The sequence below is a fragment of the Nesoenas mayeri genome (assembly GCF_963082525.1).
Source record: "Nesoenas mayeri genome assembly, chromosome: 3".
NCBI classification, from domain to species: Eukaryota; Metazoa; Chordata; class Aves; order Columbiformes; family Columbidae; genus Nesoenas; species Nesoenas mayeri.
Genome location: NC_137544.1, coordinates 6,771,172 through 6,790,398, shown reverse-complemented (window position 1 = coordinate 6,790,398; position 19,227 = coordinate 6,771,172). Strand labels below are relative to the sequence as shown.

The 19,227-nt window shown below is 46.7% G+C and overlaps 2 protein-coding genes across 3 annotated transcripts; one reads left to right on the top strand and one right to left on the bottom strand.

Moving 5' to 3' along the window:
* Nucleotides 1–6,075: 6,075 nt before the first annotated feature.
* IMP3 (IMP U3 small nucleolar ribonucleoprotein 3) lies at nt 6,076–7,999 on the bottom strand (the record flags this gene model as incomplete). The annotated part of the gene is made up of 1 exon (XM_080342789.1): nt 6,076–7,999. One exon carries the CDS (start codon nt 7,997–7,999, stop codon nt 7,442–7,444), a length of 558 nt encoding a protein of 185 aa, XP_080198915.1. The 3' UTR covers nt 6,076–7,441.
* PLA2G7 (phospholipase A2 group VII) lies at nt 7,272–18,594 on the top strand. Of its 2 annotated transcripts, none has more exons than XM_080342788.1 (11): nt 7,272–7,276; nt 9,036–9,160; nt 11,045–11,192; nt 11,749–11,842; nt 12,389–12,457; nt 12,934–13,078; nt 15,094–15,207; nt 15,477–15,568; nt 16,015–16,188; nt 16,743–16,891; nt 17,241–18,594. In XM_080342788.1, exons 2-11 carry the CDS (start codon nt 9,056–9,058, stop codon nt 17,342–17,344), a joined length of 1,194 nt encoding a protein of 397 aa, XP_080198914.1. In that variant the 5' UTR covers nt 7,272–7,276; nt 9,036–9,055; the 3' UTR covers nt 17,345–18,594. The 2 variants fall into 2 exon arrangements, with proteins under 2 accessions (XP_080198914.1, XP_080198913.1); XM_080342787.1 differs by lacking the exon at nt 7,272–7,276 and adding an exon at nt 8,092–8,315.
* The last annotated feature ends 633 nt before the right edge of the window (nt 18,595–19,227 follow it).

Below are 19,227 nucleotides of genomic sequence, written 5' to 3'. Positions count from 1 at the left end.
CACAGCATGGTTGGGCTTGGAAGGGACTTCTGGAGATCATCTAGTCCAACCCACCTGCTAAAGCAGGTTCACTTAGAGTAGATTCTGGCTTCTTATACAGCCAGAAGGAAATATTTGGATTTTTATGCAGGGACATTGAGCCAAAAGTGTCCCCTCCTTGCCCAGCCATAAGGTCGCAGCTCCTCCATGGAATGCTGTGATCCATCCAGGGGTATTTTCTCACAGGGATCCCTGTGCTTGACCCAGCCCGATGCCACCACACTCAGCAGCACAGAAGAAAGCCAGAATTTCACAGCCACATGCCAGCAAGCCCGTATCTAAACCCGCCCCTGCCCTGCAAAGGCACATCCCGGTGTCTACGCAGCCGCCCGGTGCTCTGGGGTGTTTTTGTGTGTGTGGGGGGGGGGGGATGGCTCCATGCCAGAAACTTGTTTTCCAGGCCCGGAGAAGGACTCTCCCAGAAAGATTGTCTCATCTGAAAACTAAGGCAAAGTTTGGTCCCTCCCCTTCGGGGACAGCCCGGCAGCCGCTCTGCCCGCCCGAGCCGCGTCCCCCCGCCGGAGCAGCCGCCCCTCGCCCGGCTCCGCGGGCCCGGGGGTGCCCGAAGGGTCCGTCCTGCTCGTCCGGCCGCTGGGACGGGAGCGGAGGGTGGTCGGGACACCCCACGCCAGGTACGTGGCGCGCCGGGCTCTGTTGAAGCGAGGAAACGGGTCTGGGGAGAGCACGGGGAGGAGCAACAGTCATGCAAGCGGGACTTGGAGGAGCTGTTTTCTGCGCAGCTTGCCGGGGTCCTGCTCCTTGGTTGCAGCCCGAAGCCTGTCCCCAGTGGGGTCTCACAGCCTGCTCGAGGGATCGTGCTCCTCCTCTTCCTCCCTTCCAGCCCCTTATCTGGCCCCAAATCCCTGCGTGTCTCCGCGAAGGGGCTGGATTTGCCCCGGGTCAGATGCAAGGGGGATACGGTGAACATTGGCCCTTCCTGGCTGCGGATACGGTCGGCGACCAGGGAAAAAGGGAGTCGAATTTTTCTGCGTGGAAATGTAACCCCCCTCCTGACACAGACAAAAGTAAACCCCCTCCTGACACGGATAAAAGTAACCCCCCCTTCTGACACGGACAAAAGCAACCCCACTCCTAACACGGACAAAACCAACCCCACCCCTGGCAGGGATGTGCCCTGCATGGGATGGAAAGCAGCAGTCCCAGGCTGCAGGGGAAACCCAGATTGGATGGACAGGATAAAAAAAAGTCACAGCAAGGATGATTAAACGCTGCTTGAGGCATGCAGCATGGAGATACACAAAACCGAGGTGTCCCCGTGTGTGTCCTGCTTTGAGCAGGGGTTTGGACTCGCTGATTTCCAGTGGTCGTTCTCCACCTAAATTATTCTGGGAGGTAGAGGAGGACACAGAGCAGGAGGTTTTGGGTGCTCTGCCCACATGGTATTCATCGCTCTCAAAGCTGGCATCTGCAAGATGGATACCTGCATGGGACTCTGCACCCTGGCTCCTGTTAGAGCTGGTGGGGAGAGAGATGATGGTTTAAGCCTGATAAGCTCAGATATAGGTGATGAGGTGGTGGACTGTAACGTTAGTCAGATGAACCTGTTGGGAGAGCCTGGCTGTACTTTACCCCGTGACACAACCATCTGAGCTGCTGCGGTGGCTCTTCGGGGTAGGAACCGAGGGTGGCAATGCCATCCGAACTTGCACGTATCAGTCACGCTGACAAAAATCTGTTGTGCTTGTATTGGCTGGGATAGAGTTAATTTTCTTCATAGTAGCTGGTACGGGGTTATGTTTTGGATTTGTGCTGAGAAGTGTTGATAACACAGGGATGTTTTCATTATTGCTGAGCAGAGCTTACAGAGTCAAAGCCTTTTCTGCCTCTCACCCCACCAGTGAGTAGGCTGGGGTTGCAGAGGGACTTTGGAGAGGACACAACTGGGACAGATGACCCCAACTAACCAAAGGGATATTTCATATCATATGACATCGTACTCAGTATATAAAGCTACGGAAAGAAGAAGCGGCGGGGGGGACATTCAGAGTTATGGCATTTTGTCTTCCCAAATAACCCTTACCTGTAGATGTGGCCCAGCTTTCCTGGAGATGGCTCAACACTTGCCTGCCCATGAGCAGCAGTGAATGAATTCCTTGTTTTGCTTTGCTTATGTGCATGGCTTTTGCTTTACTTATTAGACTTTCTTTATACCAAACCCACAAGTTTTCTCACTTTTACCCTTCTGATTCTCTCCCCCACCCACTGGGGGAATGAATGAGTGGCTCCGTGGTCCTTAACTGCCAGCTGGGGTTAAACCACAACAGATTTACTGCTGGGGATACATGAGATCCTCTAATGGGCATCTCTAGGAGGAAATGGGAGATGTTCAAATCTCCATCTCTGGCTGTCATTAGTTGCTTCTCTGCCTGCTGGAAGTGAAACACTTCATCTCTTTGAAATTAGTCAATATTAGTGGTGGTTGGAGCTTTCTGCAGTGGCGCTTGCAGAGAAGTGCAAGGGGCTGTTCCCACTGGGGGAGGTACACTTGGGTTTAGCCCTTGGATCCATAAGTTTTTGGATCCAAGTGCCTCCTCCTGCTGACTCCAAAGCTGCTGCTTGCTGCTTCCACCTGATGTCTCCATGTCCTGAGCACACAGCAGACAGGTTTTCCACCACCACCCAGGTCCTGCTTTGGGTCCAAACCAGCAGGCAAGAGTTGCTTCACTGCCTAAAACAGGGCATTTAAGAGCAGGGACCAGAAATGGGGCTCTCAGGTAAATGTTGTTGTAACACTTCGGGGTGCTTTTTCCCCCAGACCCAGTGAATGTTGAAATGTTTTGGTATATGGGTGTAGGAACTAGGGCAATCTCATGCCCCAGTGGTGAGAACTGGCTCTTTGGTTCAGTATCTCCCATGCTGAATCAGGCAGGGGATGTACTTAAAACAGAGTATTGGAACTCAAGAAGGGGACAGTGACACCTCCATCTGCTGGAGAATGTCTCACTGGGGAGTGTGACATTCTGAGCACATGAAAGGGCTCTGGCCAAACCCAGGCTGCAGGGGCATCACCCAAAAGGCTGGGAATCGCCCGGCTGCACCATTGCTTCACTCCATCTCTGTACCCCACCTTGGCAAGGGGGATGTACGTCCTCCCACTGTGTGTCGTCTGTGCTCTCCGTGATGTGCCATCACGGAATTACTGAGGTCAGCATCACCTCTGCACTAAGCCACATCAACATGTCAGGTGGAAGCAGCCTTTAAAACACGGAACATTATTGTTTATGGGAAAAAACCCCTGGCTCATATCTGTGGAAAAACACACATTTGCATTTCAGCGACAGCCTCAGCTGTTTACACCCTGCAACACAAAAGGAGTCAGCGTGAAGAACTCTTCAGCTCCCCCACATTCCCCCACTTTGGCAGCCTCCAAATAAAGGACAAGCCAAGGTCATGGAAGAAAAAAGAATATAAAAAAAGAAGGGAAAAAAAATTATAGGCCCTGATAAAACCTCCCTGACCACTGCTCACTATCCAGATGAGCTCCTGCACAGAACTGCTCGCTGTTTGCTTTGAAGGCTCCTGCCCTGCCCAGAGCCCCACAGCCCCATCCTCCTTGCTAGGGAAGCTGGGACCCTCCAGCCCACAGCTGCTGGGACGGACGCTTGTGGAAGTGGCAGAGATCAGGTTTTGTCAGACATGGGGACAGCTCATCCCGACACCAGCACCACCACCTTCTGTTCTCCTCCACCAGTAACTTTCCACAAGCTTCGTGGAGATGCCGAGCAGCCTGAGGAACAGCAAACCCACTTCAGAAGGTGTTGGGAAGAAGCGGAGTGACACCCATGACCCCATCCTGCTGCCCTCATGGGCATAATCACAGAATGATATAATCATTTTGGTAGGAAAAGATCCTTAGGATCATTAAGTCCAACCATCACCTAACTCTGGCATTAAACCATGTCCCTAAGAACATCATCTACGTGTCTTTTAAACCCCTCCAGGGATGGTGACTCCACCACTTCCCTGGGCAGCCTGTTCCAATGCCTGACAACCCCTTCCGTGGCGAAATTTTTCCTAATATCCAATCTGAACCTTCCCTGGCGCAACTTGAGGCCAATGGGGTAGATGAAGCTCGTAGGGACATGGTTTAGTGATGGACTCAACAGTGTTAGGTTAATGGTTGAATCCTATGATCTTTTAGATCTTTCCCAACCAAAATGACTCTATTCTATAAGCTCTCCTGCCGGAAGCCCCTGGACCACCAGAAGGGAGAGTTTGCAGGATCTGGCCCCAAAAAAGCACAATGCTGGACCACGTCCTTGCGTGAGCTCACAGAGAGAGACCCACAGAAGCCAACACCGATTTCTACTGGTGTTGGACCCAGTCTTGGGACTTTAAAAAAGCCTTCGTGTTTATCCAAGAGGCAGGAAAAGCTGTCGGAGCTGCTTCCTGCTCCCTTTCAATCCCCAGCTCTGGAGCCACTGTGGGAGCCGCCCGGCCACAGCCACAGCACATCAGCTCTGCCAAACGAACTCAACCCACAAGCTAAAGGCAAAAACACCATTGAGCATGAGGAAGCCATTCTCTGCCTGATTGCAACCATGAGCAAGAACGTGGAGGTGCTGCTGCCAGATGTGACTTCCATTTTCGGATCCGGACGCTGTTGTGTTTATCATACTTTACGTGGACCTGGCTGAGACGTGCCTGGGCTTGGGCTGTTACAAATTTAGGAGCAAGACACGTATCTCAGGTCTCAGCTACTGTAAAATCAGCGGGGACACAGACTTCCAGACTTGAGACACACATAAACATATAAACACAGAACCTGATGCATTTTTTAAAAAGCACACAAGGATTTGATTTCCAATACTGCAGGAGGAGCGCAGGGGTGATGGTCAGTAGGTCAGAGAGGTTCTCCTCCCCCTCTACTCTGTGCTGGTGAGACCACATCTGGAATATTTTGTCCAGTTCTGGGCCCCTCAGTTCCAGCAGGACAGGGAACTGCTGGAGAGAGTCCAGCACAGGGCAACAAAGATGATGGAGTGGAGCATCTTCTGTGTGAGGAAAGGCTGAGGGAGCTGGGGCTCTTTAGTTTGGAGGAGACTGAGGGGTGACCTCATTAATGTTTATAAAGGGTGAGTGTCAGGAGGATGGAGCCAGGCTCTTCTCAGTGGCAACCAATGATAGGACAAGGGGAAATGGATGCAAACTGGAACACAGGAGGTTCCACTTAAATTTGAGAAGAAACTTCTTCTCAGTGAGGGTGACAGACACTGAACAGGCTGCCCAGGGTGTTGTGGAGTCTCCTACTCTGGAGACATTCAAAACCCGCCTGGACACCTTCCTGTGTAACCTCATCTGGGTGAACTTGCTCTGGTGGGGGGATTGGACTGGATGAGCTTTCGAGGTCCCTTCCAATCCCTATCGTTCTGTGATGGATGCTGTTATCCCACAGCATCCATAGGGAAATCAATTAACCTCAGTCGCCCTAGAGTAATCAAACAGCCTACAGGTTTTAGGGTTGTTTATCTTCTGCTACAGAAGGTGCTGGAGGTGCACAGGTGAATGATGAAAAGTTGGTTTATGACAAAAAAAAAGAGGCTGATGATGTAAACTACAGAGGGTGACAGGCTGGAAGGTGGAGATTTCCTTTTGTGCTGTTCCTTCATGGGCTGGACAAACTGGACACAGCACCAGTTTAGCATTTGAGTAGTAAAATGCCCAGCATATGGCATGTCACTGTGCTGTTTAAATTCCCCCAAAAGAGTAAAGCAGAGCAAATGCAACATTTACCTGCGCCTGACTTAGTCACCTTCTGAATTCCCCAAAGAACGATGATGTTTTTCTGGATGAAAGCTGGAAAGGCATTTAAGAAAAGCCACACCTCAGATGTGAAATGTCTTTTCAATTTGTGCTTCTTACCATAAGCAAGGTGCATGCCCTGAGAAAAAGGTTTTTAAGGTGCTACAGGTGATGTTTTACTGGAGTAAATTCAAACATAAACAGGAGTGGTTCATAGGATAAGCAAATGGTTTCCCTACCTCTTTTGTATCATTTTTTTTAATATGTGTTATTGCTTTAAAAGTTAATGCTCTGCTTTAATACATTTGGCTCACGGGACTGGTAGGAATTTTAGTATTTAGTTTGCATTTCAAAAAACAGTTATAATATTTCATGACAGTTTCTGGTCCTGATTTGATAACCCCAAAACACCTTTCAACTAAACACCTTTCCCATTCAGAAAAGCTACACTAAAGCATCCAGAGCCAGGGTGGTGGCTGCAGCTGAACTCCAGCCCTTTGGACTCGGGACAGGCAGTCACGGCTCCACTCCTAAACTTCCTGCCAAATCCTTTCATAGTCCTGGGTAACAGAAAGAGAGCATTTCCAGCAAAAAAACATTAAAAAAATTACATTTAATAAAAAAAAAGTTCCGCAAGATGACAAACAGGGCTTACCGGAATATTTTAAAATCAGAAGAAACCCTCAAAGAAATTACATCATCAAATATCACACACATTTCTTCAGCAACTTAAAACAACTGCTTTATTTTTGCTTTTCTGCTCTTCAAAGGAAAATAAAGATCCCAACAGCCCCAGAAAGCCTGAGGCTCCCCTCAGCTACCAGGTTTTGTTCGGCTTATGTGCCGAATTCCCTCCAGATTTGCAGTTATGGTCAGGACAGCTTTTGCTCCAACACCTCGCATCAGATCCTGCTCCCTAAATTATGGTTGTCAGCTGGAACCCCAGACAGCAAAGACATTGAACTCAAGAGTATCAAACTACCCTTTACAAATTCACATGAAAATTAAGTTTTGTTTTGTTGCTTTAATTCTATTTTTGGCTGTATTTTTACAGCTCCAGAAAGGCAGCACTTGGCCTTCTCATTACTCCTGACCCCAAACAACCCCCTGCAACTCCCCCATATACATGTTCCTCCATATCAAGAGAAAAGCAGCTCCTCTGGTCACTGCGCACCCATCAGCTCATGGAATAACCATCAATCTTCCGTGGCAACCTCTCAAAAAAGCAGCAGCAAAGCTGCCAATCTCAGTCCTAAAAGAGCCGCTCAGCCGGGCTTAAGACCCATCCAGCAGTTATTATTAGCAGCCAAACACTGACACCCCACTGTGTCCAGGCAGAGACCTTTCGAAGCACTTTTGCTTTACAGGATGTGAGTATGAAGGAGCCAGGTTATCAGATGTTTTCTCGGAGTGATGGATGTGGAAGGGATGTTTATTTATGCAGATGAACGGAGCCGGTAGCTGCGAAGGGGAGGTAGGCACAGAGCAATACTTTACTAGAAGTGCATACACTCCCTCCTCGCTCCCCTTCCTGGTGTGTTTGGGGGGTTTAAATATCTGATGGTGGCACCGCTGTGGTTATACCCCACGTGTATCCCAAGAGGCAGGAGCAGAGAACCGAGGGTGAGCCAGCGCACCCCTACGCAGCCAGGTCGAAGTCATCGCGCTCCTGGTTGTAGTCCAGAACCTTCTGCCGCAGGCGAGAAGCATCCACCCAGGTGATGAAGTCCTCCACGGCGCGGGGGATGAGGAGAGCGGGGTCGGTCACCACCTCGGGCCCCACACGGACGTGTCCCTGCTCCACGAAGGTGACGGCGTGGCGCAGGTTCTGCGCCATCCGCAGCTTCACCAGCAGGCACGGCAGGCGGCGGCGGCAGAAGGCGGCGGCCGAGAGGCTCTCGCAGGCGGCCAGGGAGCGCCGGTCGTTCAGCAGCCCCAGCCCGTACAGCTTCTCCAGCAAGGCGGCGGAGCAGCGGGCGCGGAAAGCGGCGCTGGCCGGGCCCAGGTCGCGGAGCCGCTGGGCCAAGGCGCGGACGGCGCGGGCCAGCGCCTTGTACTGCACGTAGTCCTCCCGCCGGCCCAGCCGGTACCGCCGCAGCGCCTTCACCTCGGCCAAGTTCCCCGCCGACGCCTCCCAGTTCACCAGGTCCAGCCGCCGCAGCAGCTTCTGCTCGTGGTATTTCAGCTTCCGCACCATCTTGGCGACACACGCGGCTCCGCGCTACCGGCGGCAGAACGGCCCTTTCCGGGGAGGAGCGGCCGCGCTCCGCCCTCCGCTCCCCCCGCCGGGGAGACCCGCCCGGCCCCGGGGCTGGGGGGAGCGGGCCCGCCGAGCTCCTTAGGATGGCCCCGGGTCTCTTCCACGGAAACGCGGCGGATCAGCCCCAAGCTGGCTGGCGGAGCGAGGGGCAGGGGACGCGGCTCCTGGCGGCTGCCTAGGGCTGGGATGCGGCGGGTGCCCCCCGCGATCTGCTCTCCCCCAGGGCCAGCCTGGCTCGGACGTGGCACCCCAGGTACGGGCTGGGGACGGTCAGACCTTCCCAACAACCTCTTCTGCACAGGCAGCCTTTCCTTCCTTTCCTTTCCTTTCCTTTCCTTTCCTTTCCTTTCCTTTCCTTTCCTTTCCTTTCCTTTCCTTTCCTTTCCTTTCCTTTCCTTTCCTTTCCTTTCCTTTCCTTTCCTTTCCTTTCCTTTCCTTTCCTTTCCTTTCCTTTCCTCCAATCCTCTTGAAAAAATGCGTTGTTTTTCTCCATGACGTCCTTCTCCCCAGACGTGCAGGACGGCGTTGTTTACCGGGTAACCACAAAAGCTTCTTCCCCCTCTGCCCTTCGTCCGAGGAGGAGCAGCTCTAGGTCATAGCCAGGCAGGGAAGGAACTGCCTTCATGTTTGAAACTCTCCGCTTTTTCTTCCATCTTCATGCCCAGGAAGCACAACTGCCGCTGCTCTGCACCTCGACCTCCCCAGCCAGGTGTTTCCATCCTGCCTTTTGGTTTGGTGCATGGTGTCTGACCCTCGGGACTAAAGACACTCTTCTCCAAGAATATTCCCTGATAGAGCAAGTCAGGCTGGCGACTTGGGATTTCAGCTTCTGATTCTCATAAGGAGGTTCTCATCAGCTCAGCTTTGAATTTCCTACTCCTGGACCTTCGACACACGGAATATTTGTTCGGGGTGGGTGAACTGGTCACATAGGCCATGGCAGCCTTTTTATTTGGTCTATGTTTTTCCCCAGGTTTAGCAGCAAAAGCACCAATGGAAATGGGGAGCCGCAGCACTGGGAGGTTTTACAGAATCCCAGAAGGAAAGGGACCGCACGCGGTTGGATGTACGGACCTGATGACGGGAGATGCAGTTGAGGTAAAGCTCTTGGTTCTGTCTCCTTTGGATTTAAGCCACTATGTTAGTGAAACAACTCACTGTAGTTTAACAGATGGATCACACAGAACGTCTCATCTGTGTGCAGGGATGCTGCATGGCTGAGCTTTCTGTCCTCTCTGTCCCAATGTAGGATGTGTCCTGGGCACAGCTCAGGAAAAAACACGTGTCTCCAGGAACTGGTTCAATTTACCAGATAGAAGCCAGCTGCAATTCTTGCTCATGGCTACTGCCTCCTTCCTCCTAATAGCGGTGTCTTCCTGACTCCCCTATGCAAGACACTGCAAAGAAGCTGTGTCCCCCTGAGACCCATGGGCTTCTTCCCATCGACCCCACCGCTTTCAGCCTGGAGAAAAGAAGGCTCTGGGGAGACCTTATTGTAGCTTTTTAGTGCTTAAAAGGGACCTGTAAGAAAGATGGGGACAGACTTTTTAGCAGGGCCTGTTGCAACAGGACAAGGGGTGATGGTTTGGAACTAAAGGAGGGGAGATTCAGGCCAGACATAAGGAAGAAATTTTTTTACAACGAGGGTGGTGAAACACTGTCCCAGGTTGCCCAGAGAGGTGGTGGATGATCCATCCCTGGAGACATCCCAGGCCAGGCTGGATGGGGCTCTGAGCAACCTGATCTGGGTGAAGATGTCCCTGCTCATGGCAGGGGTTGGACTGGGTGAGCTTTGAAGGTCCCTTCAACCCAAACTATTCTATGATTCTATTCTGTGATTCCCTTCTGCTCCTGGGGAGACTCTGTATATGACTGTAGCTGTTCTCATCACAAAGATGCCAACAGGATTGGTGATGAGGGCACGTAGCTTTTCAGCTGCAGGGTAAAGCATGAGATGTCTTCTCTGAATTTTATCTTTCTGAAAAAGAACAGGATGTCAATTCTGCAAGCCGTTAGTACAGAGAGAAACCATGACAAGTAGATGAGTACGGTACATGTTAGCCAGATAATGAGCTCACTTATGAGTTTCCATTTCAAATCCTCTTGCTTGTTAATTTTCCTGTGAGAATACAGCTGCATTTACACTGTGGTTTTACTCCTTGAACTGTCCAGGTGTAGTGGAATTTGGGATCAGTTTGTACTGCTTATTCATAGATTTTCCTTTACTGAGTTTATTAGCACAAAGAAGCAATTAGTTTCTCTTTGCCATCAGCCCATGTGTTTTTCTTAGATTAGCAATCTGTATAGTTACAGTTTTCTCAAGCATAGATAATGAACCTCTTTCCAGTAAGCAGTTGGTCACCGGGGGAAGTTCACTGGGACTACTCTGTGATAAAATTAACATCCTTACCTGTATAAATGAAGGTTTGATGATTTCATTCTCAATGGTTTTTGTGTCAAAGGTTAGGTTTGATGAGTAAATAGAAACAAGCTTCATTGAACAAGCTTTTGTTAAAGGTGGTGTATGAAACTGGTAAATTAGTGTTCAAGACACTGGACTCTATTCCAAAGCTCATGTTCTTTTTGGCCCTAGATTTGACTTGTTAAAACAAAAGTGCAGTTGAAGCAAGACATGCAGAAATCAATAGACCGTAGAGGTAGTGAGTGATTATAACTATTAACTTGATTAAATGGAGCGGTTTGAATTAGCCATAGGGTAACCTAGAGACGGTGATGTGTATCTCTACCTGGATGCCAAAGGTCGTGCTACTTTAAATTCATTGCAGGGACAATAGGATTGACATAGGATTGGTATCAAAGCCTGTATAGGATAATAATTTTCTCATGAGATTCTCTTAATTCTCTTTAGTTGTCATTCTTGCATCTGAAGCCCTTGACATAAATGTTTTTATCTTCCTTTTTCTCTGCCATATATAAATAAATGTGAAACTTCCTTTTATTGTTTTTTTCCTCTAATCCCAGGGAAGCTTCTTGCGCCTGTATTATCCATGCGATGCCACAGATAATGAAGAAGCAGCGTGGATCCCAGATAAGGAATACTACCAGGGCCTCTCTGACTTCCTCAACATGTACCGAGTTGTCGGAGAAAGGCTTTTCCAGTACTACGTTGGTAAGCCAGGTTTTGGGTTTATTCCTTGACTAGTGCAAGGACATGAGCTCTGTGTGTGGGTCGTTGCCTGGCTGCTCCATGAGCACCCTGATATCGCTGCAGGACTGAACACGAGCTCTCAGGCAAAATCGTGCTCGCTGGCTGGGATGAGTAGGAGTATTTTGACAATATGCTCTAGGAAGAGCTTGGATAAGCTGCACCTACGTGTTGGGGTTTAAATCCCACAGGGATATTTGCAGATACAGAAAGGTCAGATAGATACTAAGCTCTGAACACCTACAAGACCTGGATGCCTGACTATTGCCGAAAATCTATTCTTTTACGATTTTAGGCTGTGGATGGGAGGAGGAGAAGTAAAGTATCTTCTGCCAAGTAGAAAGTATTTTCAGAACCAGGTCCATATTTCTCTTTCATTTTTTAAGGATGAGATTTGGTACCTTATCTTCAGATGAACGCTCTGAAATCAGTGGTCACCAGATTCTTAGGCTCTCTCCCACAGGAACACACACCTTCTCTCATTCCAGCAATAATGACACATGTTTTGATTTTCATCTAGGTTCGGTGACCTGTCCTGCAAAGTCAAATGCTGCTTTTAAGCCGGGAGAAAAATACCCGCTTCTCATTTTTTCCCATGGACTTGGAGCTTTTCGGTAATTCTGCAGTTTGTTGACAAACCATTTCCGTCATCCATGGAGACAACAATCTCCAAGGATGCTTCTGAACAGATTTTCAATAGGGAGGTTGAGATCCATGTGGAGTTGAGACAGATTTGAAGAGCAGGCTGCTGCGTATCAGTGTCCCTCCACTGAAATCAACAGTAGTAAAAGAAAGCAGGGTGGATGTATTTATTTGTGGTTTTCCCTTTGTATTTTAGGGATGAAAGTATTCACCCATCCGTAAGCATATTGTGAAGATGAGCTGGTTGATTTTTGGATAGCACTTTTTGAAGATGCAATGTGTCGTGTGTGTTGCTTTTTAAAAATCATTCGCGTTTTTCTTTCTCAATAGGCAGAAAAACAGTAACAAAGTTTTGTGAACAAGCTTTTGTGCCTGGCATAGAAAAGCTTGCTCTGCTGGCTGGTAAATTCAAGCAGAAGAGATACTGAATGGGGGCGTATGTAGTGTGGTCAACATTTAAGTGTAATTGATATAATTATATATGCACGTGTCTCACCAGAGTGTGGTTTTGATTGCAGGACGATCTATTCTGCAATTTGCATAGAGATGGCTTCTCAGGGCTTTATAGTGGCTGCTGTGGAGCACAGGTGTGTATACTGCACATTTTTGAGTTCTGATGGAAAGAAGCTTAATCACATCAAATAGAATGTTATTTATGCTGAAGAAGAACTTGTGATTTTGTTTTTCATTTAAAGAAAAACTAACACATCTTCTTCAGCCCTGCCCAGGCCCCCTGTTTTTCTAGTTCAACTCTTAGCTAAGTAAAGGAGATTTGCTTAGAGAAGCCCTTGAAAGAGACGTCCCAGGGTGGATCTCATTCATCATTCTTCAGGCATGCTATTTTTCCCTCTCTTATTGTTAGAACGTGGAGAATATGAAGGAGGTGGGAAATTTGGTGGGGTTATTGCATTATTTAGAAGGTCTGTCTACACTCAGTTGTGATTGCAGCAGCACTGGTTGGGAGCCGGATCTCATGAGAGAAGTGAAATCTGAAACTTCTGCTGACTTCATCTCAAACCAAACAGAATACATCCCCAGAAAGAACCTTTTCTTGATATTACAGAGATGAATCTGCTTCAGCAACGTATTATTGTAAAAAAAAGTCAGTTTCTGAACCAGAAGAGTCTACATCAAACATGGAGAAGGAGTGGATCTACTACAGGAAACTAAAAACCGGCGAGGAAGAGCGTTGTTGGCGCCACAAGCAGGTACCTGCCCTGGGTCTGTGCTCTGGGGGGTGAGGCAGCAGTGTGTGTTCAGCCACTTTCCCTTTGGCCGTAACTCAGGGAATATATAAAAATGCACGAAGTCATAGAATCATAGAATCACAAAATAGTTTGGGTTGGAAGGGACCTTCAAAGCTCATCCAGTGCCACCCCTGCCATGAGCAGGGACATCTTCACCCAGATCAGGTTGCTCAGAGCCCCGTCCAGCCTGGCCTGGGATGTCTCCAGGGATGGTTCATCCACTACCTCTCTGGGCAACCTGGGACAGTGTTTTACCAACATCAGTGTAAAAAACTTCTTCCTCATGTTTGGCCTGAATCTCCCCTCTTTTAGTTTAAAACCATCACCCCTTGTCCTGGTACAAGCCCTGCTAAAAAGTCTGTCCTATGTTCTTGAAGATGAGAAGGCCCACAACAGCTTTCTTCAGAACATAAACTACTTCCTCAACAAACCTTTCTCATGAAATTGCATTGTTGAGCTTAAGTGAGCTGTTTCTCCTCCGGTTCCACTCGACTTTCTGTTTCTTCTCTGCGTCTTCACGCTTTTGCTGCCTAGCCCAGTCTTTTAAGTGACACAGAGTTGAATTCCAATGTTTGTGTGGCCTTAGGCTTGCTTTAGCTTTTGTTTACCATTGGGTGGCAAGATGAATCATGGCTGCTCTAAGGGGAATGTTTGCTTCATCATCTTCAACATACTTTAACATGGTTTATACCGATGTAAACAGTGCAGACTTCCTGTTGATAAGCAGCACCCATGCTAAATGTGTTATGACCGTACTGACGAGCTCCTTGCTGGTCTCTGCTCCCATGTAGCAGGTGATAGGACGAGAGGAAATGGCCTCAAGTTGCACCAGGGAAGTTTAGATTGGATATTAGGAACAATTTATCCATAGAAAGGGTTGTTAGGCACTGGAACAGGCTGCCCAGGGAAGTGATGGAGTCACCATCCATGGAGGTGTTTAAAAGGCATTTAGATGAGGTTCCTGGGCACATGGTTTAGTGCCAGTGTGACGTTAGTGGTTGGACTCTGTGATCTTGAGGGTCTCTTGCAACCAAAACGATTCTATGATTCCTCCAAGCATAGACTTGCCCTTTAAAATATGGGAGTGTTTTCTTCCGGCTAATGCAAACTCAGCCCGGAGGTGTTTATCTCCCTGGGCATACAGACGGCAGTGCAAGTGTCATTTCCCGTGTGCGTACAACATCCCACTTACGAGTCTAAATACATCATGTCTGAGCTTGCAAATAACCCCCAGAAGCCGCTGCCTGCAAATTTCACTAGAAGTCATGAGATTGAGATGTATTTGAAATTCAGTGAGGCACAGACCTCGCTGGCTGCCTACACACTGCGCTTCCCAAGGACGCCTCTGTTCTTTGGTTCTTTTTGAAGCCCTTTTTTACTGACATAACAGAGTCAAAACCACTTCTTATACTGAACAATGAAAACCTTTATTTGCAACAGCTTTACTACACTTTTTTAAGGTTGTGTACATATGTAAAATGAGATTGGCTCCCTGGCTGTCTCTTTTTTGGGGGTTTTCCAGTGCAGTTCAGTTTCAAAACTATTGTGCAAATGAGGCAAGTGATGTAATGGCATTTTCTCATCAAAACAAGCATGAGGAGGAGGAGCGAGTCAGCCCTCCTTGTGGCTGTATAACTTAAGCCTTTGCACACCCCAACAACTCCTTCTCTGCGTAGTGAGAGGACGAAGGAGTTGGAAGGTCTTTGGTGCACATTATAAGGATAAATTCCTCCACATGCAGATCTACGCAAGAGCTTCAACTCACTGGACCTCTAAAAGTCAGTTTTGTTGTTGGTCAGACTTTGGCAGCGTTCCATTTTACAGTTCCATTCTGCAGTTCAGAATAGTCATTGATGTACCAGGCACTTACGGGTAAAAAAAAAATCACCCAAGTCTTGTGTCCAAAGGGCCATCAAACCTCACAGTTTTCTGATAATTCCTTCCACCACTCTTCCCCAACTTCTTTTTCTCCCCAGGTGCAGCAAAGAGTGCAGGAATGTACCAAAGCTCTCGATCTCATTCTTAAAATCAATTCAGGAGAGAAAGTAACAAATGTGCTAAATTCAAACTTTGACTGGAGTAGCCTAAAGGTGAGTGAAAGGCAGTGACTGTGTTTTGTTGAATGCCTAATAATGTTTCTGGTTTCCCTCTTTTATTTCTAAACTGCTTCTTGTAAATTATTCTGAAGATCACACCATAGACCTGTGAACATATTCTCAGCTCTTCCCAAGCTGGATAGATTGTCATGGAGGTGAAATGATGTTCTTCCTACTTCAATAGGATCTATCACCTAAAAATGGTTCCCTTAAAAAAAGTTTAGGAAAGAAAGTCTCTTACAGCACCTGGATTTTTTCTACAGGATTCTGTTGATAATAGCAGAATAGCTGTGATGGGACACTCTTTTGGCGGTGCTACAGTTATTGAGAGTCTCAGCAAAGAAACAAGATTCAAGTAAGTATGCAAAACAAGGCAAGAGATGTTTGGCACTTGAGAGGTCTGGAGCAGGGGACCTTACCTAAGATCCCCCCACTACTAATTCGCTCTTCAAAAAACATTTGGGTTGGCATGTCTTGTTTTCTCAAGTCATGCTTCTATCAACTGTGGGCATGGGGTGGAACATAATAGCCGTATCATATTATATCGTGATACTGTGTGATCCTGCAGAAGCTCCTGTGCCCAGCTGCACCTGGTACTGGAGACCAACAAATAACAATAAATGATCAGTTCTCTTCCCCCAGAGCAGAGATGATTTTGTGACAAAATGATTAATTAACCTGTTTACCCATTCACTATCAAAGAGAGTTTCTCTTTCCTGTGTCTCTCGCAAATCAAAGCATGCTGAGAACTTCCATACAAAGCTTTCTGCTTCTGTGACCATATGTAGTTGTTGTCGGCAGGTGTGGCATTGCCCTCGATCCATGGATGCTTCCAGTAGGTGATGACGTTTACCAAAACAGTGTCCAGCAACCGCTGCTTATTATCAACTCTGAAAAATTCCAGTGGGCCAGTAATATCTTGAAGATGAACAAGCTCATCTCCAATGACACAAACAAGAAAATGATCACTATTAAGTGAGTTGTCCAGAATCCATAATTTCTGTGGTTGAAGATGAATCTTTACTCTTGTTAGAGCTCTTCAGTTACATGGAACTGCAGAAAGACAGTCCAGGTTTTCACTGTATGTTTAAATTAGACAACAATAGAGCAGAGACAGGGTCCTCTCTCAAAGTAGCCAGTAACCCAAAGTCTGACACACTCCAGGGTGTGTAATTCTGCCCTAGGGCACAAGTTTTGCTCTGGGCCTCATGCATCACGTGTGTCAGAACACCTTAAATATTGTTCTGTGTGGAGTGATGCCCTGACTAGAGCAGAGACAACTTGAAGTTTTGCCCAACCTATGCTTTATTGCCATTGCAAGTATGATGACTTACAGTCAGCATGTGTAAAACTTCCTCCCTTTTGTGGTCAGGACAGAATTTGCTGCTAATTTTGTGTGCTCATGAGATTAAGCTGGTTCGTCTTCTGCTAGATGTGTGACTGTCTTTGAAGAAATCTGTGTGATCTCTGGCATCTTTTAATCAGAAGACTGCACTCTTATAAACCTGTTAATCATTGTGAATTTGCAGGGGGACAGTACATCAGAGCTTTCCTGACTTCACCTTTGTGAGTGGAGATATGATCGGAAGATTTTTCAAATTAAAAGGAGATATAGATCCAAATGAAGCTATTGATATAAGCAATCATGCTTCATTAGCCTTCCTGCAGAAACATTTGAGTGAGTAACTGTTTAGATCAAAGTACAAAGTTAAATTAATACTTAATTCCTACAAAGCTTTTAATATAACCATTCCATTTAGAATTTAAAAAAAAAAAACCTCAAAAGTAAGTTTAGGAAAAACCACAGTGAGACTTTCTAGAGGTTTGTTACTTTTGTAATATAAGCAGATCTGAGGAGGAACATAGTTTTGTTCTAATACATCATTTGTCCTTCCTTAAAACATCATCCCTCCCCTACTTTTCCAAGTTGATTTATCCATCATATAATTTAATTTTTCAGTGTAGCTTTGCAAAAAGCTGACTACTTAATTCATTACAACTTGGGTTTTCTTTCCCCCATTTTATAGGTCTTAATAAAGACTTCGATAAGTGGGATTCTCTTGTGGACGGCATAGGACCCAATGTTATTCCTGGTACCAATATTGACTTACCTGCAACTGAACCTGAATAAGGAACACAAAGAAGTACTGAAAAATGCCATGGACACCAGGACACTAATATTGGGCAGACATTGCTCAGACACATGATAGCGTTGGCCACCTACACAGATTTTTGGGGTGTGGAACAAGAACAAAAAAATAAGGCATTAGCTTACATTGTAATGAAAATGTAGAGAGGTTTTAGTTCGAATGAGTTAATGGGTTTCTCTGAAATACTGCAACAGGGTAACTTATGCTTTATAGGCAGCTAGGGGAAAATGTCTCGATGGTAATTTAAATGTTCTTTCTGATTTTGCCTTAGAACCAAGTTTGCAGAGAGAGAGAGAGAGATTATGCTTCAAGGAATTCAACTAAAGTTCTGCTTACCAAGCTTTAAGTCAGTTTGCATCAAGCAAGCCTTTGCAGTGTAAGAAAAAAACCATTAAACTTACTAGTTACTAGTGTTTCAGCTGTACTCTGACAACAGCTGAGATTTGGAGGGTTTTACTGCTTCTGGTCTGAGAGGTGCCAGTTGAAGGTCTTCAAAACTGTCTTATTGCAGTAAGAGTCACAGGACATGGTTTAAAATAACAGCAGAGAAAGGTGCCTGTTCAGACACAGGCCTTCTCATATGAACCTAATCCACTCACCCTTAAGATCTGTGTTTATTGCTGTACTCAAAGGATGTTTCCATTCCAAAAGCTGCTGAAGTGGTCACTCTTGTTGTAGCAGCTCTAACTCTCCTTAGGCAAAGCTCCAGGCAGTGCCTCTCTTGTTAATCTATTACCACTGTCAGTCATGCTGTTGTAGGTGAAATTACAGAAGAGATGTGTCACTTCTCCCACTCTCTTTAAAAAGGACAATGTAAGCATTGCTTCATCACCTGGAAGTCTTTCATGGTTGTAATACTCTCCAGACTCTTGTCTTTGTCCAGGTACCAGCATTGTTGTTTGTATCTGTCAGCAGAAGCAGTTGACTATGAGGCTGGCTTAAGAGGGCTCTGATTTTTAGAACTAAACTCTTTGAAGCTGCCACATGGAAAAGTGACTTCGAAAGGAATAAGCCTTGCAAAAAGCAGGACTATTAACTGTAGCCTATTCATTTCAAAATCAGGTTACAAACAAAGCAACTGAAACAAGCAGAACAAGCAAAGCAGTTAACAGTGTAATTAAATATTTATGTAATCATCTGTGATGTTAACATGAGATTGCAACAACATCTAAGACTTGTTTTTCACAATCTAATTAAATTCTCTCCAGCCTACTATCATGTATTATCTCTGTTAAGAGAATCAACATGCAAGTGTGTCTGTTACTGAGCAAACTAACACGGGGAATCTACAGTGATACTCAGCCAGACTATTACTTTGTCAGGGAAGGTGGGTTTCTACAACTTTATAGCAGCGTGAAAAATCCATAGCACCTAAAAAACAACTTGTGCCATACAGGAGCGCAGAACAGGACTGGAAAGCAGAAACTCGTTTTCAACACAAGGTGGAGAATAAAGGGTGGGGTAAGATGCACCTGTTTTACAAAGCCCTTACTCCCCTGGACACATGCAGCAGCAAAACCATTCTGCTGGGCCCAATTTATATTAATAGGAAAAGCTTCATCTTTCATTAGTGCAATTAAGCTGTATCATAAATACAAGTTCTATTTTGTACATGACTGTGATGTTTAAAGCGTTCACCATAGTTCACTGTGCTCTGAAGTCATTTAGCATTAAAACAGAACCAGTAACAGCAGAATGTGGTTGGTTACACCTAACTGCAGTGGTACACTTGATGCTTGGTATGCACACATTTGGGCCTATTCACAGGGAAAGAACACAAGTCATTAACAAAACACTGATCAGTATATGCCAGCCAAAGCTTTATTCCAGCTTCTTCCATTGCTTTATAACAGCACCAAATGCA